The sequence below is a fragment of the Amblyraja radiata genome, chromosome 19, assembly GCF_010909765.2.
Source record: "Amblyraja radiata isolate CabotCenter1 chromosome 19, sAmbRad1.1.pri, whole genome shotgun sequence".
In the NCBI taxonomy this organism is placed as follows: Eukaryota; Metazoa; Chordata; class Chondrichthyes; order Rajiformes; family Rajidae; genus Amblyraja; species Amblyraja radiata.
The window spans coordinates 26834228-26859268 of record NC_045974.1 but is presented as its reverse complement, the minus strand read 5'-3'; the positions used below and the strand labels follow the sequence as shown (position 1 = coordinate 26859268).

At 42.1% G+C, this 25041-nt stretch overlaps 1 protein-coding gene across 6 annotated transcripts in view; it reads left to right on the top strand.

Moving 5' to 3' along the window:
- The window catches only part of slc16a7 (solute carrier family 16 member 7), a 131288-nt gene that overhangs the window by 61533 nt on the left and 44714 nt on the right, over nucleotides 1-25041 (top strand). For 4 of the 6 annotated variants that reach the window (XM_033038115.1, XM_033038114.1, XM_033038112.1 and 1 more), the window contains exon 2: nucleotides 1538-1778. In XM_033038115.1, the coding sequence (XP_032894006.1) occupies nucleotides 1565-1778 (214 nt within the window). In that variant the 5' untranslated portion in view covers nucleotides 1538-1564. Of the gene's footprint in view, nucleotides 1-844; nucleotides 1008-1291; nucleotides 1417-1537; nucleotides 1779-25041 lie in introns of those variants that run through there. The other 2 variants (XM_033038117.1, XM_033038116.1) reach the window with 2 other exon arrangements.

Here is a 25041-nt window from a genome sequence, read left to right as displayed (position 1 = left end):
CCCTCTCTCCCTCCCCACTCTCTCCCCATCTCCCTCTCCCCCCCCTCACCCACCCAGCCTTTCCTCCCCTCCACCCCACTCTCCCTCTGTCTCTTTCCCTTCTGTCTCTGCCCCTCTCTCTCTGTCTCCCCATTCTCTCTCTGCCCTCAGCCTCTACACCCCCCCCCCCCATCTCTAGACGTGCCTGAGAGTTGGGGGGCTATGCATCAGTGGATAGGGCGGATATGGGGATAAAAGGAACAAATTAATAAAATGAATATAATATTAAGGGGGGTAGTTAGCGTGTGTGCGGGGTGGTAGTTAGTGTGTGTGATGCCACATCCCGCCGCCCCCGCCCCCCCCAACCGCACGTTGGGGGAACAGACCCAACGGGTCTGCACTTGCGGTTTAGTATATATATATAATTGTGTATGTGCGCATGTACATGTATGTATGTATATATATATATATGTGTGTGTGTGTGTGTATATACATACTGGTGATCCTATAGATGTCACAATTCACCTTGGTGTTAAATGTGCCACTGGACAGAGTTGATAGCATTGTTCCAGTCAGTGCTGTACTTAAATCTTAAAATATAATACAATTTTGGTGATGCCTATGATTTGTGTCTCTAAATTTTCTTGTCTCTCCTTTCTCTGCGGTACAGTATATTTCTGTCCAGTGGCACATTTAACACCAAGGTGAATTGCGAATCCTATAGGATCACTAGTCTACAAACTAAATTGAGACCTTGATGCTACTGGGGAAGATCACCTCTAGCAATTGGCAACATGCAATTTTGTTAATGAGCATGAGCAGCCAGCTGTTGACTTTAGAATATTCATAAGTGTGCGCAGGGTAATGAGTTGAGCGGGAGCTGTACTGATTGAAGTCTCGTGGAAACAAATGTGCTGTTGCATTGAAAGAATGTGCAGTCTTTTCTGCAGTGAGTTGCCTCTTGGCTGACCTTGGGACAAAGTTACTTTTCCATTGAGTGCTGGATCACCATTTATATTGAAACTCTGGTACTTGTCACCCTGTTGTATTTCTTTATTTGACTTTCAAGTGAAAGTCACACACACACCAAAGGGCTTTATCTCCAGGCTTGTCCCAATTTACTAGAAGCTGAAAGGAAAGGTTGCATTGTTTGCTCAGACAACAGATAAGTTGAAACTGGCTGGTGTCAATTCAATTTGCTGTTTGCCTCTCCAAAAGCTGTGGTCACATGTTATTTTTTAGCAATGATTTTGTGAATGGGATGATTTGTTGAAAATGTAATAACTTAAATGAATTAAGTCCCAGTGCATGCAGTGAAATAATCTCACAATTGACGTCGTACAACTCCTCCCACTCTGTGTGTGTTTATATTGATCAATGCCAATCAGTTAATACAAGCCTACTTTTTCTAATGCTAATGTAGAAGCATCAAATCAGGTATAGTTTCAACAGCAGAGAACTAATACACGCCTCTTTAACAAACAGACCAAAGCAAAAGCAACTGTGATCTTCATAGACTGCGACTCAAAAAACAATTGACTTTATTTGCTTCTTCCAGTTAAGCAAGAAGAAGAGGAAGTCGAAGATGCCACCACCGACATCCCCGCAGGAGTTTGTGCCCCCGGACGGTGGCTGGGGATGGGCCGTGGTTGTCGGATCTTTCATTGCAATTGGATTTTCCTACGCATTTCCGAAAGCCATCACCGTGTACTTCAAGGAGATTCAGACGATCTTTGGTGCCTCGTACAGCCAGATTGCATGGATCTCCTCCCTGACGCTTGCTGTAATGTATGCCGGAGGTAGGATTGTAAACTTCTACTGCATTAGATTCTGCAGCGAGCTCACACATACACTTTCCAACGTGAAAGATCAAACCATTTGGATATGTTCAGTTGAAACTATGCAAAGGATGTACATTGACAATAATTTGTTCTGGTTTTTTTTATTTAGCACAATTTTCATTCAAAGATACACCAAGAAGTATGGAGTGTATTGAAAAAGTTAGGACTGTACAACACTCAGCCTTGCAAGTCTATGGGTGTATTTTTAGATTAAAATATTTTTTAATTTTTAGCACTTATGCAGTTAATCATGGCAGAATTAAGCTCCTGTGAGGTTAGTACTTCAGGAGTTATCCGTGTTGGTTTTAAGCAACACCCAATAATGTAAAGAATGGGAACAAATATGATAAGTTTATGATGGCTGAAGTTGATACTTTATGATTCACAAATTCCAATGACATTTAAAATTACAGTGCTTTTTCTCATGCGCATTTATTTTAGGTTAGAAATTGTATACAAGTAATTAATAATATTACAATCCAGCGGTATGAATAATTGATTTCTCTAACTTCAAGTAACCCTTGTTTTCCCTCTCTCTCCGTCCCTCCCCCCCCTCCTTGTTCTCTGACTAGTTCCACTGTCCTCCTAATTAAATATTACTGATTGTATGCCTTGATGTCACACTTTATCCTTCCATATCTCTATGTCTCCCTCTCCCCTGACTCTCAGTCTGAAGAAGGATCTCGACCCGAAATGTCACCCCATTCCTGCTCTCCAGCAATGCAGCCTGTCCCGCTGAGTCACTCCAGCATTTTGTGTCTATCTTCAGTTAATAATATTGTTCAATCTCAATTAACTGACATTAATTCTGGTTTTGCTTTACTCCGCTGTTACCAGCCACAGCGAGAACACTGATGATAGTGACATTGGGTGAATAAAACTATGTTGACCACAATACCAAGGGTCAATCTTACCCACTAAGGTAGTGAGGTTTGATCACAAGCAGCATACCCTCACCTGGGGCTTGTCGCATTGTGCTCACAATGGCAGATCGTTTTCTCCTGAGTTTGGAGATTGTAGTTTCGAATCCCACGTGTGATTTCAACATTAAAATGTCGGCTGACCTTCCAGTGAGAGGAGATAGTGCACCCTTGGAGGTTAACGTCTAGCCTATTCTGTTTGATAAATACATTAAAAATATATATCACTTGCCGCTATTTCAAAGAACAAAGATGGAGACAAAAGGAACTGCAGATGTTAGCGTCTTGAGCAAAATATTAAAAAGTGTTGGAGGAATTCAGCAAGTCTGGCAGCATCTGTGGAAGGAAGTGGTTAGTTGAACATTGTCTCCTTTGATGTCTCATTTTCACACCCTACTTCCATACCTCTGTGTCACCATCTCCCCTGACTCAGCCTGAAGAAGGGTCTCGACCTGAAAGGTCACCCATTCCTTCTATTCAGAGATGCTGCCTGTCCCGCTGAGTTACTCCAGCATTTTGTTTCTATTTTTGGGTAGTTGACATTTTGGGTCGGTGTCGTTCTTCAAGACTGAAGACCCATTTCTTTCCACAGATGGTGCTTGCTGAGTTCCTTCAGCACTTTGTGTTTTGCTGGATAACAAAGATGTTAAGGATGTTTTCCCACAATCACATTGTCAAAGTATACAATCCAGACATTGGAGCTGCTGTGCATGAATCTATTCCGCATTACAACAGGAAAAATATGTTATAGGATACGTTATTTGCTGTGAAGTATTTTAAGGTGCTCCAGAAGAAATTACATGTAATCTTAGAATGTAGAAACAAAGAACTGCAGATGCTGGTTCATACAAAAGATAGACGCTAAACGCTTGCATAGCTCAGTGGGTCAGGCAGCATCTCTGAAGAAAAAGGATGGGTGACGTTCCGAGTCTGGAGTCTTCAGACTCCAGTCTGAAGAAAGGTCCCAACCTTAATATCACATTTCTCCACAGATGCTGCCTGACCCACCGAGTTACTCCAGCACTTTGTGTCCATCTTAAATAGAATCTTATTGGATAGATGCCACCAGAACACTCAGGCCTTTCTACTCCAACCCAATCAGTTTTTTAGACACTGCTGAATTCACCTCTCATCTATTCTCACCTAAAGCTATCAGTATTACCCTCGTACACCTCGTGCATGCTGACCAGTAACTCCTTATCTACATCAATGCTATTTGTTTCAACCATTCCCTGGCTGAAAGAAGGAATCTGACCCGTTGCCCATCCATGTTCTCCAGGGATAGCTGCCTGACCCGCTGAAATACTCCAGCACTTTGAGTCTTTCATTTTGTAAACTCACACCTGCAGTTCCTTGTGTCTGAGAGCAGTAGTTTCTCTTTATCATTACTTGTGGATGATGAAATTGCTTCTGAATTCCTTACAGGATTCCTTATATGATGTATGAGTTATCTTTTAACTTGGCTAAAATGTTTGATGGCTGTTCGTGGCTTTCTATTCTCTTCACCTTTTCCCGGTCAGTCTCAATTATATTCGCTGGCCCCACCGCAACTGTTTACTTTCTGGGAAATGGCCTCGAACGTATTCCTTCAAGGTCAAATATTAGCAAGTTTATAAGTAAACCTTTTTGAATTGGGACCAAGCATGGCATAGTTTGAGGGGACATGTGAAGAACAGAACATTTCTAAAAGACTTTATTTATATACAGTTGGGACATAAGCAGAGACAGGGATTGATTTTGGAATGTCAAAATGTACACTGGAAATGTGCCACTGTTAACGTTTATTTTGAGTAATGAATTTCCTGAAATAACCGATGGGCTACATTCATTACTATTTTTTCCTTGCAACAATATCTCTATAGAGTAGGGGACTGAAAACTTGAAGGACTGCAATATTTCTGTTAGTTTGGTTTAACCGCACTTAGAATTGTGGTGAAATGTCCTTTGTCTGGTGTTATCTGCCCTCTGGCCTTCTCATTATTTTTCGAGGTAACGTAAATAAAAAATAAAGTAGAAAATGCTGGAAATACTCAGCCGGTCAGGCAGCATCTATGGAGAGAGAGAAACAGAGGTAAAGTTTCAGGTCAATGAAAGATCACATTTTCAGGTCCAGCGTCGACATTTTATGTTGACTATTTCCCAGATTTCCAGCTGCTTTTCTAACGGTCAAGTCTGGAGCATGAAGACTGCCCCTTTGAATTATAGTGACTAAATATGTCTGGCATTTGGTGGCGATATTTTACAGCAGTTTGGCATTCCATACATAACCTCTTGGCATTGGGTGTATTGGTATGGAGGTAACTCTGTCCGAAGAAGTGTCCCGACCCTGAGTATCTTCTATCCATGTTCTCCAGAGATGCTGCCTGACCTGCCGAGTTACTCCAGCACTTAATCATAGAGTGATACAGTGTGGAAAAAAGGCCCTTCGGCCCAACTTGCCCACACCAGTCAACATGTCCCAGCTACACTAGTTCCACCTCCCCGCGTTTGGTCCATATCCCTCCAAACCTGTCCTATCCATCTACCCGTCTAACTGTTTCTTAATGTTGGGATAGTCCCAGCCTCAAAGACCTCCTCTGGCAGCTTGTTCCATACACCCACCACTCTTTGTGTGGGAAAAAGGTACCCCTCAGATTCCTATAAAAAAATTTCCCCTTCACCTTGAACCTATGTCCTCTGGTCCTTGATTCCCCTATTCTGGGCAAGAGACTTTTGTGCATCTACCAGATCTATTCCTCTCACTTTATGTCCTTGTTTTTAGCTTTGTTGATTGCAGTGCAAAGCTAGTAATTCATTCTTTTGCTTCAGACATGTGTTGTTCATCCTATTGAACAAAAAGTAATCACCAGGCTTGAAGAACCAAGGAGGTGACAGTACCTAGCCCTGCATCCAAATGCTGCTTATGACTCATTGAGGTTCAATTAACATGTAGTAGCAGCGGATGTCAGTAAGGATGTAGAAACAGAGCTGCAGATGCTGGTTTATAGAAAGGTCGACAGAAGGTGCTGGAGTAACTCAGCAGGTCAGGGAGCATCTCTGGAGAAAAAGGATGGGTGACGTTTCGAGTCGAGAACCTTCTGCAGACCGAGCTACCTCCATGCTGAAACACCCAATGTCTCAATGCTCAGTCTGAAGAAGGGTCCAGAACCGACACGTCACCCCTCCTTTTTCTCCAGAGATGATGCCTGATGCATTGAGTTACTCCAGCACCTTGTGCCTATCTTTGACGTCAGTGAGGAGTTGTGACGGAGAGAAATTCATCCTCAGTGACATCAAATATGCAATGAAATGGCGACTGCGTATGAAATTCCGTTTCTGAAGTTTGGATATGATGCAACCAACCAAACTAAGTCTTAGAAACAGAATGCCATACAGACTTGTAATATCAATTTAGCATTTCCAGGGGAGTCTAATGTGTAAGTAATGTAGAGGTCACACTCACCAGTACTATTGTTAGCTATCCTGTCCCACTACTGTGCTAGTACTGACATTACAAAGACATTCTAGGGAGGGGGAGGGGGGGGAAACAAAGGACAATGGGGACCCAGCGTGGAGGACCACTGTGAGAGGGGGGGGGGGGGGGGGGGGGGGGGGGAGGTAGAACAAAAGGAGGAGCCGGCGTGCTTTGGAACCTTGTCAGCGCCGTGGGTGGCCGCTATTTGTATTCATTGGGTATGCAAGCAAAGAATCTCACTGTGCCTTGTCACATGTGAGAATAAACTATTCTATTCCATTCCATATGTCCTATATGCTAGGAAACGGTTGAAGGCAGAGCTTGGCAAGTGATCAATGGGAGATTGGTTTTAAATTACCTGATAGTTCATGGAAGGCTGAGAACTCTATCTGCCTACTGGTTCAAAGTTCCAAAGTGGTTGATAAACCTTTGCAGCACCTATTGGGCTGAGATTATTTTAGACTTGCATGTTCACATTTCACCGCAGTAGTACAGCACAAGAATGGGCCTTTCGGCCAACTGTCTGTGCCGAACGTGATGCCAAGATCCTCACGTATCTACCTTGCATAACCCATATCCCTTTATTTCCTGCATACCCATATCGCTGTCCTAAAGTCTTCCACAATTTTGAATCTGGTGATGCTTATTTTTTTTTAAATTTGCATCAATTGTAGCGAATGCAGCGAATCAGAACCTATAACGGTCAGGGCTAGGCCAGTTCAAAGGAGATTAATTGGATATTAAATGCTAGTGTTATAATAGTCTGTGATGCTGGTCGTGAACATGGCAGATCAATTAATTTATATATCACATCTCATGACGAATCTTGAATATGAGAGTATTAAATGTGATAGTGCCTTTTCTAGAACAGAAAAATTGTAAAAACAAAATCCAGCTATGTGTGTTTCTTCAAAGTAAATATGATTAAAAAACAATTAATAAGGAATGGTTTGATGTGAAATGGAAGTAAATGGCTTCATGATAATAGTATTCTAGTCAAGATTTTGTTCTCTGCAAAACATTATCTGTATTTATATGATATATCTGGGCATCTTTTCCACTGTGTCCGAAAGAGTGTATTTTCAATGTGCCTTCAAGTGACTGGAATGAATAGTGGCAGGTCCCAGAGCAGAGTGTTGATCTGTTGGGATAGTTTTATACTCGGGACTCCATTTGCTGCCCAAAGTATATTTCCCCTGGTAGGTTTGAAAAATGTCAGCAGAGAAGTCTTGTAGCATGTAGATTGTAGTTTGCAAGCCTTATTTTCTTTTTCTTTCTTTTTTTTCCCATTGAGCGCCATAGCAAATGACATGCTTTTTTATCCCCCTCAGAGCAGTTTTATCTTAAGATTTTACTTTGATCCTTTTAAAATTGTACATGAATCACACTGTAAGGAATTCATGACATTTTAAAGGGGATTTCAACAGGAGATGTTTCTCATGCAATTTTCTCTTTACTTTCCCACGGAACTATGAAATGAGAAGGCCATTTCCTTCCACTAACCGTGACAGAATACAAACGCTATTTGATGTTTCCATCAAGCTCTGCAGATTGCTTTTCTCTCTAGATATTTTTCCAGTGAGCAATTGGGAAGCAATAGTTGCCTGAAGTTCTGCATGAATCAAACATAGGAGGAAACTGCGGAATTTAATCTGCTAAGCACAGATGAGTCTTGAGACATTTGCCACTTTAAACGTATAAGTTGTTGACCAGGAGGTGGAAGGGCTGCACAGTTCTTTGATTTTTCACCTAGCTTTGCTGCTGAAGGATGAAAGGTAGACAGATAAACATCATCACTCATATTTGAATGTCATTCTCCAGGGCTTAGGATGTGTCAAAACTCTTCACAATCAAGGGTCGCCACAGTTGTAAAGTACTCATTCCTTTGCCCGCAACTAACAAAGTGGTAATAATCTGTTTTGATTATAGAGGTTAGTGGATAAATATTGCCCTAGACTAAGAGAAGGATTCCCCAATTATTTTTTCCATAAGCTTAAGACCAGCGGAAGTAGTTTTTGGAGAATTGGGCTACCATTGTAGTGTCACAAAGAGTTACGGAGTCATACAGCATGGAAACAGGCCCTTTGGTCCAACTTGCCCATGCCGACCAACATGATCCGTCAACACTATAGTCCCACCTGCCTGTGTTTGGCCCATATCACTCTAAATCTACCCTCTCCATGTACCTGTCTAAATGTTTCCTATACTTCCGTGCTAGGCAAATTGCTGATAATCTGGGATTTTAGACATTAAACTTTGGACTTTTGAAATACAACGTGGAAACAGGCCCTTCGCCCCTTTCAGTCTGCGCCGGCCAACGATCATCCTGCACACTAACACTATCCTACACACCTGGGACAATTTACAATTTTACCAAAGCCAATTAACCTACAAACCTGTATGTCTTTGGACTGTGGGAGGAAACTAGAGCACCGGGAGAAAACCCACGCGGTCACAGGAAGAACGTACAAACTCCGTACAGACAGCATTCGTGGTCAGGATCGAACCCAGGTCTCTGGATCTGTGAGGCAGCAACTCTACCGCTGCACCACCGTGCCGACTAGTCAGGGCAATGTAACTGTGCTATCTTCTTAATCATTCTTCGAAGGATTGAGAAATAAATAATTATAGGAGGAAATGTGAATCAGAGTTGGTGAAGCTCACTTCAAATCTGTTTCAGAGTGAGAAGTAAAGATATGGAAAGCAAGAATGGATTAAGAGAGAGAATCCAAGGAAAGAAAAATAATTTTTCTGGTTTGAAACCTGCGAAAAGAATGAATACCTGAATGAATAGGACACTTACTGAGCACATAGAAAATAAAACCAGAATTGTGCAGAGGCTGATTAGTACATGTGTCAGAGGTTATGGGGTGAAGGCAGGAGAATGTGGTTAGGAGGGAGAGATAGATCAGCCATGATTGAATGGCAGAGTAGATTTGATGGGCTGAATGGCCTAATTTTGCTCCTATCATTTATAATCGTATGATCTTACGATCAGTACGGCACAGGAACAGGCCCTTCGGCCCACAATGTCTGTACCGAACATGATGCCAAGATAAACTAATCTCATCTGTTTGCACGTGATTCGTATCCCTTCATTCCCAGCATATCCCATTGCCTATTTAAAAGCCTCTTACATGCTCTTAAAGCCTCATACCTGCTTTCACCGCAACCCTTGGCAGTGTATTCTAGGCACTCACCACTCTCTCTATAAAAATAAAAAAAACTTGCTCCACCCTGGTCATTCCCTCTTCTCCTCTCTCCCATAAAGCATGAGGTATAGAAGAGTTATTACGCAGGAACAGTTTCTTCCCAACAGTTTCTTGGCACCTAACCCATCCACTCACCAACTAGGGAGCGATCCTGGCCTCACATCTACCTCATTGGAGACCCTTGGACTATCTGTAGTTGGATTTTACTAGACTTTATTTTGCACTAAGCATTATTCCCTTTATGATATATCTGTACACTGTAGACAACACTATTGTAATCATATATTGTCTTTCTGTGACTGGTGAGCATGGAACAAAAGCTTTTCACTGTACGTGTGGCAATAAACTAAACTAAAACTAACTAACTTTGCCCTATCACCTTATAGCTGTGCCCTCTAGTCTTTGACATTTCCTCCCTGGGGGAAAAAGGTTCTGTGGTTACTGTGTCTGTGCTTCTCATAATGGTATATGCTTATATCAGATGTCTCCTCAACCTCTGACATTCCAGAGAAACCAATTGAAGTTTGTCCAGCCTTATAACTAATACTTGCTCATCCAGGCAGCATTCTGTAAAACTTTTCAATTGGTAATAAGTCTCCAACTTGTAATTATTAATTTTCTATGCTGGCGAGGCTGATTGAGAGAAACACTTATCATGGTTTAAATAAGATTTTTAAAGCTCTAAAATATAACAAGAACAATTATCTACTGATTGGGAATCAAGAGTATTGCTTGCCAAGCCACCCGTGGTACTTAGCACAGGGTTCTTGAGATAAACATGTAACACGGTGGCACCAATTCAGTCAATTAATGCGTAGGAAGGAACTGCAGATGCTGGTTTAAACTGAAGATAGACACAAAATGCTGGAGTAACTCAGCGGGACAGGCAGCACCTCTGGAGAGAAGGAACGGGTGACGTTTCCGGTCGAGATCCTTTTTCGGACTGAGATCAGTCCATGATTTAACAAGTTATAATTTCATAGCACTCATAAATTCCTGTCAGAGTATAGTGTGTCCACAACCAAAGGATATCCCCTTCAATTCAAAGTGGAGAGTAAGGCTCAATTTTAATGAAGGCTGTTAAGGAGCGAGACAATTATGGCAGCACTTTTTAATATTCTCATTTAATTATATGTCACCTGACCAGCTACACCATTTACCAATAAATAATGCGAATTGCTGCTAGTCTGATAATCATCGACAAGTCTCATCCCAGTGACTCATCTCTTCAGGAGATGTACAGAAATGTGTAAACGCACACCTCCAGATTCAGGGACAGTTTCTTCCCAGCTGTTATCAGGCAATTGAACCATTCCATCAACAACTAGAGAGCGGTCCTGAGCGACTATCAACCTCTTTGGAGACACCCGGACTATCTTTAATCGAACTTAACTGGACTTTATCTTGCACCAGATGCCACAGATATACGAGTATAATCTAATTTGTTATTTAAGAGATTGTACTGTGTTGATCCATAAAACCGCAGAAAGGTCCTTTGGATATATATACGTGGTGTGGGATGTCTAGAGGATGTGATAAGACATTGAAAGAAAAATCTAATTAGTCCAACACCTCTGTCCATTCCCCAGAGCCTTTCAATTGTTTTCCTTTTTTCAAAGATACACCTTTGTCTCCTTAGAAAACTACTACTGGTATTCAGAGTGAAACCAGCTCTACAAACTTCCCAAAGTCATATCTGGACTTTTACAGATTTCCAGCTGCTTTTCAGCTGAGTCGAGTGGAGTTTGTTGTCATATGCACAAGTGCGATGAGGTTACAGGTGCAATGAAAGCCTTGTTTACAGCAGCATCACCAGAATGTGGATTCAGAAAGCACACAAGACCTTAAGTCAAAGATAAATCATGCAAAACAAAGAAATTAAAAAGTTCATGCTAGTTTGAGAGATTTGTTGTGTTCCCTTGTCGAGGTAGGCTTTGGGTTGTGCCAGTCGGTTCAAGAATATGGTTTGTGATGGTTGTAGGAAAATAGCTACTCCTGAGCATGGTGGGTGGGGCTTCAGGCTTCTGTACGCAAAATGGTACAATGGACTTGCCTATAAGCTTAAGAAGAGTCCCGACCCGAAAGGCCACCTATGCATATTCTCCAGGGATGCTGCCTGACCCGCTGAGTTACCCCTGTCCAACTTTGTTAAGATAGTTAGGATGTGTAGGAAAGAACTGCAGATGCTGATTTAAATCGAAGGTAGGCACAAAATGCTGGAGTAACTCAGTGGGACAGGCAGCATCTCTGGAGAGAAGGAATGGGTGACGTTTCGGGTCGAGACCCTTCTTCAGACTGATCATTCTGAAGAAGGGTCTCGACCCGAAACGTCACCCATTTCTTCTCTTCCGAGATGCTGCCTGTTCCTCTGAGTTACTCCAGTATTTTGTGTCTACCTTCATTAAGATGGTGCTGTTAAGGTAGAAAATGCATCTTGGAACACTTCACAGACGTGCTACCAAATACAAATGGTAACTAAACCAGATGGAAGATGAGGTACATTTAAGGAATAGCTTAAGAGATGGAGATGCTAGGGTATTGGCAGTTGAAGGAACACTGCTGGCTGTGGTGTGATTGTATACAGGGATGCATAAGAGACCAGGATTAGATTAAACCAGGTATCCTTGAGGGACATAGGCTGGAGGAGATTACAGAGTTGCCGAAGAATAAGGTCATGGTGAGAGTTTAAAATCTGAACATCTTTTCATGGTTAAGATAAGAACTAGGCAAATGTCCAGTATGTGGTTTTGGACATAATGTCCATTGGAATAGTAGTGTAAACTCTGAACTACAACTTAACACGGGAGAAGGAACAAAGGTAAGAGATAAAGACTTTGCCTTCCATCACAGTGAGGAGATGTTGGAGACTCACTGATGGATGTTTATGTAAACTGTGTTAAGTGTGGGTCTTGGATTGTTTTGTAATGTAAAAAACTGTAGAAATTATATTTCGTTCAAACCTAGGTTTGAATGACAATAAATTGCATTCTATTCTATTCTATTCTATTCTAATTGGGAGCCAGTGTGGTTCAGATAATAACCAAGGTAGTGGTCTTTATGATTTCAGAAAGGATGCCTATTGGATTAAAATCTGAAGAATAAATGGTTAAGAAATCCCTTAAACCAGTTACCGTACCTTTAATAACAAACCAATGCAAATACCTAGTGTGTAGGAAGGAACTACAGATGCTAGTTTACACCGAAGGTAGACACAAAATGCTGGAATAGCTCTGCGGAACAGGCAGCATATCTGGAGCGAAGGAATGGGTGACGTTTTGGTCAAGACCGTTCTTCAGACTGCTTTCTTCAATGCGAATACCTTCTATGGAACATATGACAACAAGGCAGCACAGAGGCGCAATGGTAGAGTTGCTGTCTTACAGTGCCAGAGACCCAGGCTAGATCCTGACTACGGGTGCTGTCTGTACGGAATTTGTACATTCTCCCTGTGACCGCTTGGATTTTCTCCGGGTGCTCCGGTTGCCCCCCACTTTCCAAAGAAGTGCAGGTTTGAAGGTTAATTGGCTCCTGTAAATCACCCCTAGTGTGTAGTATGCGATACTGGGATAACATGAAACTAGTGTACGGGCAATCGATGGTTGGCGTGGACTAGGTGGGCCAAAGGGCCTGTTTCCATGCTGTAACTCTAATCTCAACTAAACCCACACATATTTGGTAGGGAATTAGAGGGAACTAGAGTATCTGGGGAAATCTGCAGGCTTACAAGGAGAACATGCAATCTGCAGACAGACGACATTTGAGATCAGGGTCAACCCAGCTCAATGTACCTGTGAACAATATCTTCACTCCTTGTGTCATTATACCACCCCTGCACAGGTACAAAGGTCAATATTGATCCACGATGAGTGCAGTGATTGCATTTGAAATGTAGCACAGACCTCTGATTACCAAAATACAAAGTGGATATTAATCTTATTGAAATGTCATATATTCACATGCTTGAAGGGTGTGCGAGTTAAACTATGAGGAGAAATTATGCCTGACTTATGTTCATAATGGAAAAGACATTTTGAGTTTTAAGGATTTAAAAATGGCCTGAATAGTTGACCTTGGGGAACCATCTCGCCATGACCAGTCCAATTAAACGAGGCTGCAGATTAATGGACATGAGTTCAGAGAGTCGTAGTTAACGCTGCTACTGCACAACCCCAGTGACCTGCATTCAATTCCAATCTCTGGTGCTGGCTCTATCGTGTTTGCACATTCTTTTTACGACTGTGTTGATTTCCCCGGGTGCTTCAGTTTCCTCCCACATCCTAAAGTTGTACTGATGGGTCAACGGACTACTGTATGTGAGTAGTCCTAGTGCGAGTGGGCAGCAGGATATTCGGTGGGGTGTTGATGGGCCTGTGAGGGAGGCTGGCACAGTGGTGCAGTGGTAGAGCTGCTGCCTTACAGCGCTAGAGACCCGGGTTCGATCCTGACCATGGGTGCTGTCTGTACGGAGTTTGTACATTCTCCTTGTGACCGCGTGGGTTTTCTCTGGGTGCTCCTGTTACTTCCACAATTCAAAGATGTGCAGGCTTGTAGGTTAATTGGCTTCTGTAAATTGTAATTTACCCCCAGTGTGCAGGGCAGTGCTAGCGTAAGGGGCGATTTCTGGTCGGCACAGACCCGGTGGGCCGAAGGGCCTGTTTCCGCACTGTATTTCTGAAGTCTAAAGTCTAAAGATAAATTGCAAGGAAATAAATGAAGGAATGGCACTAATGAGAGTTTTGAGATCCAGCATAGATTCCATGCTCTGAATGACATCCTTTATTGTTGCAAGAAAATATAAACATAATATATAAAATTAGCCCTTGAAAGCAGGGTGATTGGTCAATTCTCAGACCATATTTGCAAATGGAAGCAGTTTTGATTCATTCAAAAACAACTCTTAGAAAATAACACCTTATATAACAAGGGATGAGGGCTTTGCAGGTTAAGATTACTGTTCACATCATCTTCACCAATGTTTCATATTAGTCTGTGTTGTAACTTAATTGATTGAAGTTGATTGCTGTGATTAGTGATCAACTTTTATCTGTTTTGTCGTAAGGCTGCCTAGACAGTAAAAGACCAATGCAACAAGCCGTTTAGTTGAGTTGAGTTTAGTTTAGAGATACAGCATGGAAACAAGCCCTTCATTGTCGCCACCGATTCCGCTCCAACCAGCAATCCCTGTACACTAACACTATCCTACACGCTAGGGACAATTTACAATTTTACCAAAGCCAATTAACCTACAAACCTGCACGTCTTTGTAATGTGGGAGGAAACCGGAGCACCTGGAGAAACCCCACACGGTCACGGGTAGAAAGGACAAGCTCCGTACACGCAGCACCCGTAGTCGGGATCAAACCCGGGTCTCTGTTGCTGTCAGGCATCAACCATACCGCTGCTTCACTGTATTAATTATCAATTGCAAATTGCCAATGCTCATGTTATTTGCAGCTGTAAAGGAAATGAACTGTAAAGGAAACTATTTATTTCGAATGTGTAGGAAGGAGCTCAGATGCTGCTTTATACTGAATAGACACAGAATGCTGGAATAACTCAGCGGGTCAGGCAGCGTCTCTGGTGGAAAGGAATAGGTGACGTCTCAGGTCAGAGCCAAGCATGAAGAAGTGTTCCGACCTGAAGCGTCACCTATTCCTTTACTCCAGGTATGCAGTCTGACCCACTGAGTTACTCCAGCATTTTGTATCTTTCTACTCATTTAGAATAATGAGATGACAGTGGAATGGCAAGCGGAGGTGACTTTAGTCACCATTTTCACTTTAGCTGAATAATTGTCTTTTATTTACAGCACAGGATGTTGGTTGAGCCAGTTTTTCTATTACTTCCTGCCTGAAACACTGGGTGTTGGAAATAATTTCTCTAGCGATATTACTCTTAGAAACGCGACTGGTGAACAAAACGCACAGGAGGTTGCCCTGGCAAAGAACCGGGACAAGTGGCTATGGGGGGAAGGGCATGAGGGAGGGTAGGCGCTGGGCTGTGGAAAGATTGGGAGAGTTACAATGTATATATTAATGATGCATGAGATGGCTTTGCAATAATCATTATGATCTCTCCTCCCCTCCTATCTATTATCTGCCTCCACTTTACTTTGTCCTTTACTTTGCAATGAATGACCATGAAGGTCAAGAAAATAAACCATGTTATGTTTTTGTGATAGGCCTGTTGCCGTGGTAATGCTCTGCTTTAATTTACCATGTACAGCCCTATCTTCTGTACCATAAAGGTCATCATTTATCACAACCTTGTGCACTCTTGCCCCATTGGGTCTTCATCCATTTGGCGAATGGAGCAGCTGAAAGAAATAACATCATCCATGGTGGACTAAATACTTAATGTTTGGGAATTAAGTCCTTTAGTTCACACCATTAAACAACTGCTGGTTAAATTGTGCCATTGATTTGTTATATACGTCCATGCATGTTTTTCATGGATTGGAACTTCCTAGGTTGTTGTAACTCCAAGTAGTTTAATCTGTGTCATTGTCACGAGACAGAACTTTACAAAAAGTCCAAAGTCCTGTCCATGTGCAGGATGTAGTGGAGCAGCTCCTGATCCAGTTAGGCCCCAGGCTGCTGTAGGGCCTCCTCCATCACCCTGACCAGCTCGGCCTGCCAACCGACATGCCTCTCCTTGCCTGACCTTTTCTATGTTCCTGGGGCACCTCCTACAGCCCGACCTTGATGGTCCCTCTCCTGCCAGCCCACTCCTCGTGTCCGTCGTCACCAGCGGCTCCTCCTCGGCTCTCCGGTCTTCGGGTTTGAGCTCAGCGGCTTCTGAGCTTCTCCCCTGCAGTCCGCGGCGGCCTGCCAGGTCCTTGCTCACGGCGGCGAACCAGGCCTGCTGCCGTATGTGGCTGTGTGGTCTGTTAACCTATCTGTGGGAAGAAATGTCTCCACAGATACTGCCTGATCGGCAAATTCTCCCAGCAGTTTGTTATTTTTTTCTGATTTAGATTCCAGCATCTGCAATCTCCCTTGTCCCCGAAGTCTAATTCATCATTACCAACCTACAATGCCTCAATAATATAAAACAAGGATGAAACTGGACTTGAATAATGCATCATGGTTTGAAACATTTGTACAAAATTAGGCAAAACATTTATTTTTACAATTGCTCTGCTTCACTCTTGAAATTGTAATTCCTTTATAATATTATTTTTTTTGCAGTTAAATGAATAAAATTGCATCAATATTTGCTGGCTTTCAAATTTATAATGCACACAGCTGTAATTGCTTCTGATGTTGTCAAAGCAATTTATTTTTTACAGTGCAGCATTTAAATCTATTCATTCTTTTTTCAATAAAAATCACTTCACGAAGGAAGTAGCTTCATATATCTGCAAACCTGAAAATGTTGGAAATACTCGGCAGGTCAAACCACATCTGAGAAATAGACTTAACGGAGATAGACCTTTACTATGTATTAATGTAGATAGACCTTCTGTCCTTTTCCCACCAAAAATTCCCTCTTCACTTACAGCCTGAAGAAGGGTTCCGACCTGAATTGTCCCTCATCCTTTTTCTCCAGCGATGCTGCCTGACCAGTTGGGTTACTCCAGCACTTTGTGTCTATCTTTGGTGTAAACCAGCAACTGCAGTTCGTTTCTACACAAGGTAGTTAATGCTTCAAGTCCATGACCCTATGGCAGATGAAGGTGGAGAAAATAGTAACCTGTTAGGCTGCAGTGGGGTGGGTGGGGGTGTGATGGGGAAGGGAAGGGTTGTCTCTGATCAAGTAAAATAAGGGTAACCAGGGAGATTAAATGCAAATAAGGTTTGCATTTGAGTCAATGAGTGAATGTGAGAAATTGTAGAAGGAGAAGACAGACAAAAGAACATGGATAAAAGAATGCAGGGGTTGCAAAATGCAAAGTAGGAAGACAAAGTCAAAATAATTGCTTATACTGGAAATCTAAACATCTGCAAACGTTTTTGTTTTCAGCTCATTTTATTTGGTAACTAGGTAAAAGTAAGTATCCTTCTTTTCTGGACACTGCAATGTGAGCAGGTAGACACAAAATGCTGGAGTAACTCAGCGGGTCAGGCAGCATCTCTGGAGAAAGGGAATAGGTGACGTTTCGGCTCAAGACCCTTCTTCAGACTTCAGACCTATACCTTTTCTCCAGAGATGCTGCCTGACTCGCTGAGTTACTCCAGCATTTTGTGTCTATCTTCAGTATAAACCAGCATCTGGATATACACTATATTGCTAAATATTGAAGCCTGATTAATTGATATTATCTTCATTAGCAAAAATAGTGTGCATTAACATGAAGTGTGCTTTGACGTGAATAACAGCCCATTCAACAGATAATCTTTCAGAACTCTGCTTCAACAAGGCTTTCTTGTTTAATATGCCCTTACAGCTAAATGGACAGCTATTCCAAAGGCTTGGCTGGAGTGATGGAAAATGTTCCCGTCTAAATATAATTTCGTAGTAGTTGAGCTATGTGTAGGAAGGAACTGCAGATGCTGCTTTACACCGAAGATAGACACAAAATGCTGCAGTAACTCAGTGGGTCAGTCAGCATCTCTGAAGTAATGGAATAGGTGACATCTTGGCTCTAGACCCTTCTTCCAGTATTTTGTGTCTACCTTGATCAGCTATAATTTGCATTTGGATCTGTTGCATATAATTTCTTTTTTTTTGTTGGGGATAAGAAAACATAAAGCTAAATTCTTTTAGACATTAGACTTTAAAGATGCAGCGTGGAAACATGCCCTTCGGCCCACCGAGTATGCGCTGACCAGCGATCACCCCGTACACTATCCTGCACACTAGGGGCAATTTACTATTTTACTGAAGCCTATTAACCTACAAGGCAATATGTCTTTGAAGTGTGGGTGGAAACCAGAGCACCCATAGAAAACCCACGTGGACACAGGGAGAACGTACTACTCCGCACAGACACCACCCATAGTTGAACCTGGGTCTCGGGTGCCGTAAGGCAGCAATGTTACCGTTGCGCCACTGTGCTGCCCCATATTAATTTTAAACCCAGGGTGGTGAGTGCATGGAACGGGTTGCCGGAAGAGCTGGTTGAGGCAGGTACTATCACAACATTTAAGAAATATTTGGACATGGATAGGATAGGTTTAGAGCAATACGGGCTAAATAAGAATCCTTAAAATGTAATCCTTAAGAATAATCCATAAAAAACAACCATGACAAATTGTCACAATGCAGCAAACATTGTGGCAAGAGATGGTGATACATTTGACTGGTGGCTTCTGATGGGCATGGACCTGAAATCAGCTTCAGATTTTCATAGCAGTTTGACTATTGATGGAAGCAGTCTACCCAACTTGGGGATACTGAAGAGATGATCCTACTTGTGCAGATGAAGCATTAACTGCGTTTCATGTTATTGTTTAGGGATACACCATGGAAACAGGGCCTTTGGCTCTCCAAGTACATGCTGACCTTCGACCACTCCATCACATTAGTTCTATGTTATCCTATTTTTGCATCCACTCATTACGCACCAGGAGCAAATTCCAGGGGCCAGTTAACCTCCAAACCCACACGTCTTTGTGACGTGCTAGGAAACTGGAGCACCTGGAGGAAACCCACAGTCTCAGGGAGAACGTGCAAACTCCACACAGACAGCACCCAAAGTTTGGATTGCACCTGCTTCCCTGGCATTGTGAGGCAGCAATTCTACCAGCTGTGCCACCCTACACCACTGTGCCACCCGGCTGTGTGATGTGAGATTATTATTCTTAACAAACAAAGTATTTAAAATCGGAGGTACACACAATTGCTGGGGAAACTCAGCGGGTGCAGCAGCATCTATGGAGCGAAGGAAATAGGCAACGTTTCGGGCCGAAACCCTTCTTCAGTATTTAAAATCAATGTGTTCCCCTGTGGATTTTGACCTTACTGGAAGGACCGACTTTGAATTGGTGCTTTACTCTGTCCGAAAAACCTCATTTACCCTTAATAGTGGACATTACAGTAAGGCCTGATGTTGTCAGACACTCTCATTGACCTCATTAATGTTGGTTGAAATACTAGAACCCACTTTATTTATTGTTATCAGCCTCTTGCTCCGTGTTATTGATTCAAAGTCTTTATACTCTCTTCACAAAATCTATGGAGCCATCTTATTATTTTATGAGACTCAGAATATTACACAGGTAATCATAAATTACTGGATTTACGCACTGGATGAAATTAGGTTTTAGTCACACGTGAAATACAATTGGGAATGCAGCAAATTTGTCGGAATTTAATGGATATTTCTTTTGAAGGGTGAATGTTGTTTTAATATAAATTAGGCGGACTCGGTGCACACGACCATTAGAAACCCTACAGACCTTCCATGATGGGGTCTCAGGCTCGCTACACTTATATTGATTGTCTACCATTTTGAATCTGTCCCTGGGGTGGTTTCATGAGTTTCATGAGTTAGTTCATATGTTCACTTCCGCAAAGCATTTAAAAAAAAAAGGCATGTATTTCTATCAATATCTTTTCACCTCCATTTCAAAATGCCCACAAAGTAATCGCAGATTAACAAAATATTTTTCAATTGTTGTGATAGAGCAAATGAAAACTTAAATGCAACCATCTCTTGTGAAAATGTAATGTGATTACTGACCAGACAGTCTGCTGTAATGGGTGGGAAGGGATCCATTTTGGGTCAGGGCTTCAGCGATAATTCTTCTGGTATTGAATTAATGGGATCTTTTCACAGTTAAGAGAATGGCCAGAACACAAGATTATTATGAAGGATTTTGAAAATAGTGGCAAGGTGATCTTTTACAGTAACTCTAAAGTTCCTGTATTTGTTGTTTGAACGCAGCATGTAAGAGTTAGATTAGTCAGGATAACAGTTTAAAAGGTTAAACGTTGATGTCACGAGTACCGAGCCCCGATGCAAATCTTATTTATGGAAAACTATCTCATGCTCATACAAAGTTAACAATGGCACCATGAGGCGTTAAATCTGTTTTGCCAACTGTACACGACAGGGACAAGCTCCCATATCATCAACTGCCGATCACAAGACTGGTTTTGTTCCATTTTATATTTCAACAAACGCTGACTCTTGTTAACTTAAATTAGAATGCCCTTGATACAAAGTTCTGCTTGGCCATTCTACACAACAAAAACAGCAGCCAGCGTATCAGAACTGCTCTGATTTCCTCCTGTATTCCAAATTGCTAGCTTGAAGTAAAAATGAAGACAACTGTACTGACTACCAATTCCTATTGGGCTTTGAATTTTAAATCATTTAAAAATAATATTCTGGACATCCGTAGGGATTATATATATTTTTAGGCTGATTGTAAAAGTGGCTGCTAGTAACTGTTCTACCATCATAACTCTTTAAAAACAATGGTTTTGCATAATTATAAAGAATGTTTGTCAATATGGTGGAATTATGAGTGTATAAAATTGGGAGAAGCAGATATATGGATCTTTTACTTCACAAACAAAGGCAGCATGTTTACAAGGTCATGTACAAGGTCATTTACAATGTCAGAGTTTGTATGGTTAGTTTAGCTGCTAACTCACAGCTTCAGTGAAATGAGTTCCATGACCTGAGTGGTATTTTATTGTCACATGTACTGAGGTACGGTGAAATTCATTTGTGTGTACAGTTCAGTACATTGTATCACTATACATAAGCACTTGAATACATCTTAGATACGCATCTCAGATACAGTACAACTGTATAGTAGTAGTAGTGGACTGAGACAGTATACAGAGTTTGCAAAATGTGTAGGCAGGAACTGTAAATGATGGATTACATCGAAGATAGACACAAAAAGCTGGAGTATCTCAGCAAGTCAGGCAGCATCTCTGGAGAAAAGGAATAGGTGACGTTTCGGGTCGAGACACTTCATCAGACTGAAAAGAAGGGTCTCGACCCAAAACTTCACCTATTCCTTTTCTCCAGAGATGCTGCCTGACCCGTTGAGTTACTCCAGCATTTTGTGTCTACCTTCAGTATACAGAGTCGCCAGGTTTGGCACCATTTTCAACTGTCAGTTGCTATAGGGGTGGAGTTCTTAAGCTGAGTGTATGCTTGTTCTCCCTGTGACCACATTGGTTTCTTCCAGATGGTTCAATTTCCTCCCTCATCCTAAAAACGCATTGGTAGGTTAATTGTGCCGTGTAAATTTCTCTTACCGTGGGGTGAGTGGTAAAATCTGGTGCGAGCTGGGGGGAATGTTGACAGATTTGGTGTACGATGGTGTGTCACGTGTGGCCATGTAAAACCAACTAAAAACTCCCCTTGGATGGAATTATTTGTTTATGTCAAGCATAAACTCACAGTGAAAGACATTCACATTGTGATACTAAAAACAGATTAAAAAGTGGCCAACGAAAGGGCCAATGAAAAATAATTGGAGCAAGCAAAAAACACAGATTAATTGGCAACATATGGAATTTATATTGTGGTGGCACGGTGGCGCAGCGGTAGAGTTGCTGACTCACATGCCATTGACCCGGCTTCCATCCTGACTATGGGTGCTGTCTGTACGCAGTTTGCACGTTCTCCCCGTGACCATGTGTGTTTTGTCTTCGTGATCCGGTTTCATCCCACATTCCAAAGACCTGCAGGTTTGTAGGTTAATGGACCTCTGTAAATTATCCCTAATGTGTAGGAAAGAACTAGTGTACGGGTGATCGCTGGTCAGCCTGTACTCGGTGAGCTGAAGGGCTTGTTTTCACGCTGTTTCTCTAAATGAAACTAAGAGAATAGGAGAGAAGAATTGACTTCATGGACTTTGTGGACCTACCAGTTAAGCTGATGAATAGCTTTGAATAGACCATAACAGGGGCTAAACGATATATCTCTGTTTAAATTGGACTGTTCGGTGAACAGCTTTGGCTGAAATTGCAGTGTTGGTGTTTAATTTGTTGCTGTGCAACAGGGCTGATGTATAGGACTTTATGAAGGAGACTGTAATTGAATTGTATTTCAATAATGGCAATCATTGATTTGAGGTGTTACATTACAAGCAGTCCAAGTGCGTTCGCATTTTCATGCAAAGTGATCAAATGAATTGTGGCAGTTATCAAATGTTCTCTCGTGACTTGATCCTCAGAGCAACTATACTTAACAGAGTTAATTGAACAAGCTTGAACTCTGCTATTTCGTAGGTCTTTATACTGTGAAGGCGTTATGTTTTGCCATAGCAACTGGGATTAACACTGAGGTGCTCAATGGAAATTTCATTTGTTTTTGTACTTTGAAAGGGGCCACTGGTTTGAGCAGTTTATGTAGCATTCCTACTTGTGTCAATCAATCCATCTATTTTCCTCACAATCATATTAAACCAGATGTTATTAAACATATTAAACAGTGGTGGCACAATGGCACAGCGGTAGAGTTGCTGCTTTATAGCGCCATAGACCCGGGTTCAATCCTGACTCCAGGTGCTGTCTGTATAAGGTTTGTACTGTGACCACGTGGGTTTTCCCCGGGTGTTCCGGATTCCTCCCACACTCCAAAGACGTAGAGGTTTGTAGGATAATTTGGCTTCGATAAAAATTGTAAAATTTTCCTTAGCGTGTAGGATAGTGCTAGTGTATCGGGTGATCGCTGGTCGGTACGGACTTGGTGGGCTGAAGGGCCTGATTCCGCACTGCATGTCTGATTTCAAAGGAATTATTGTAATTAAATTTTGCTGGCTTTACTTAGTTTTTCATACTTCGGAAAAAAGAACAGACTGCTGAATTTGTCGATGGTGCAGTGTATATTTTGGGCGAAAAGACACACCAGGATCAGTAACACCTTTTACAACTCCATTGATAATGTACAGTGCTTAGTCATACAGCGTGGAAACAGGCCGTTCGGCCCAACTTGCCCACACCAACCAACATGTCCCATCTACACTAGTCCCACCTGCCTGTGTTTGGCCCATATCCCTCTAAACCTATCCTATCCATATACCCGTCCTAATGTTTTTGAATGTTGTGATAGTACCTGCCTCAACTACCTCCTCCGGCAGTTATATACACAGGCAGTGAAGAAATCGAATGGCATGTTGGCCTTCATAACAAGAGGAGTTGAGAATAGGAGCAAAGAGGTCCTTCTGCAGTTGTACAGGGCCCCAGTGAGACCACACCTGGAGTATTGTGTGCAGTTTTATTCTCGGAATTTGAGGAAAGACATTCTTGCTATTGAGGGAGTGCAGCGTAGGTTCACCAGGTTAATTCCCGGGATGGCGAGACTGTCATATGCTGAAAGAATGGAACGACTGGGCTTGTTTTCACTGGAATTTAGAAGGATGAGAGGATATCTTATAGAAACATATAAAATTATTAAGGGATTGGACACTCTAGATGCAGGAAACATGTTCCTGATGTTGGGGGAGTCCAGAACCAGGAGTCACAGTTTAAGAAAAAGGGGCAAGCCATTTAGAATGAGATGAGAGTTGTGAATTTGTGGAATTCTCTGCCTCAGAAGGCAGTGGAGGCCAGTTCACTGGATGCATTCAAAAGAGAGTTAAATAAAGCTCTTAGGGCTAGCGGAATCAAGGGATATGGGGAGAAGGAAGGAACGGGGTACTGATTGTGGATGATCAGCCATGATCACATTGAATGGCGGTGCTGGCTCGAAGGGCCGAATGGCCTACACCTGCACCTATTTTCTATGTATCTATGCCTCCATAACCATCTGTGGCAATGAATCACAGATGCTGTTTGTACTGCTTGATCATGGATGAAGTCTTGGTGAATTAGAGTCTCTGTATAATGTTGGGAATGTGGGTTCATCAAGCTTCATTAGTACCAGTGTCAGGGGTTACGGGGAAAAGGCAGGAGAATGGGGTTGAAAGGTAAAGATAGAACAGCCATGATTCAATGGCAGAGTAGACTTCATGGGCCGAATGGCCTAATTCTTCTTCTTTAATTAATGAATGTATGATCTCTCACGTACAGCAGTATGATTGTGATATTACAATCTGTACTGTGATGCTGATTGAGGGATAAATGTTGTCCAGAGGGTAAATGCTGTCCTCTGTTCTTCAGAAAGGTTTCATCGGATCTTTTATACTCACCTGAGAATGTGAACAATTTCTTGTTTTAGTTTTTATAATCTTCCACCTTTTTTGTAACTAGTCAGCAAAATTATATTTTGTTTCAGTGGTGAGCGCCTCTTGAAGCTTACAGCTGGGGTTGACAAGATCTTGACTAGGGGCCACCCTTGAGAAATGGGGAGACCAGGTGAACTGCACATGCTGGTTGAAACCAAAGATAGACACAAAACGCTGGAGTAACTCAGCAGGTCAGACAGCATCTCTAGATAAGAATAGGTGATTTTTCAGGTCAGGACCCTTCTTCAGAATCAGGGGAAAGGGAAACGAGAGATACAGACGGTGGTGTAGAGAGATATAGAACAAATTAATGAAATATATGCAAAAAAGTAATGATTGTAAAGGAAACAGGCCTGTGTTAGCTGTGTGCTGGTGAAACCAAGTATAGACAATGAGACTCAACAAGACGACGTTGAAGCTGGTACGACTTGCGTGTGGGGGAGGGATGGGATGTAAGGGCCACTTGAAGTTAGAGAAATCGATATTCAAACCACTGGGTCGTAAGCTGCCAAAGCATAGTATGAGATGCTGTTCCTCCAATTTGCATTTGGCCTC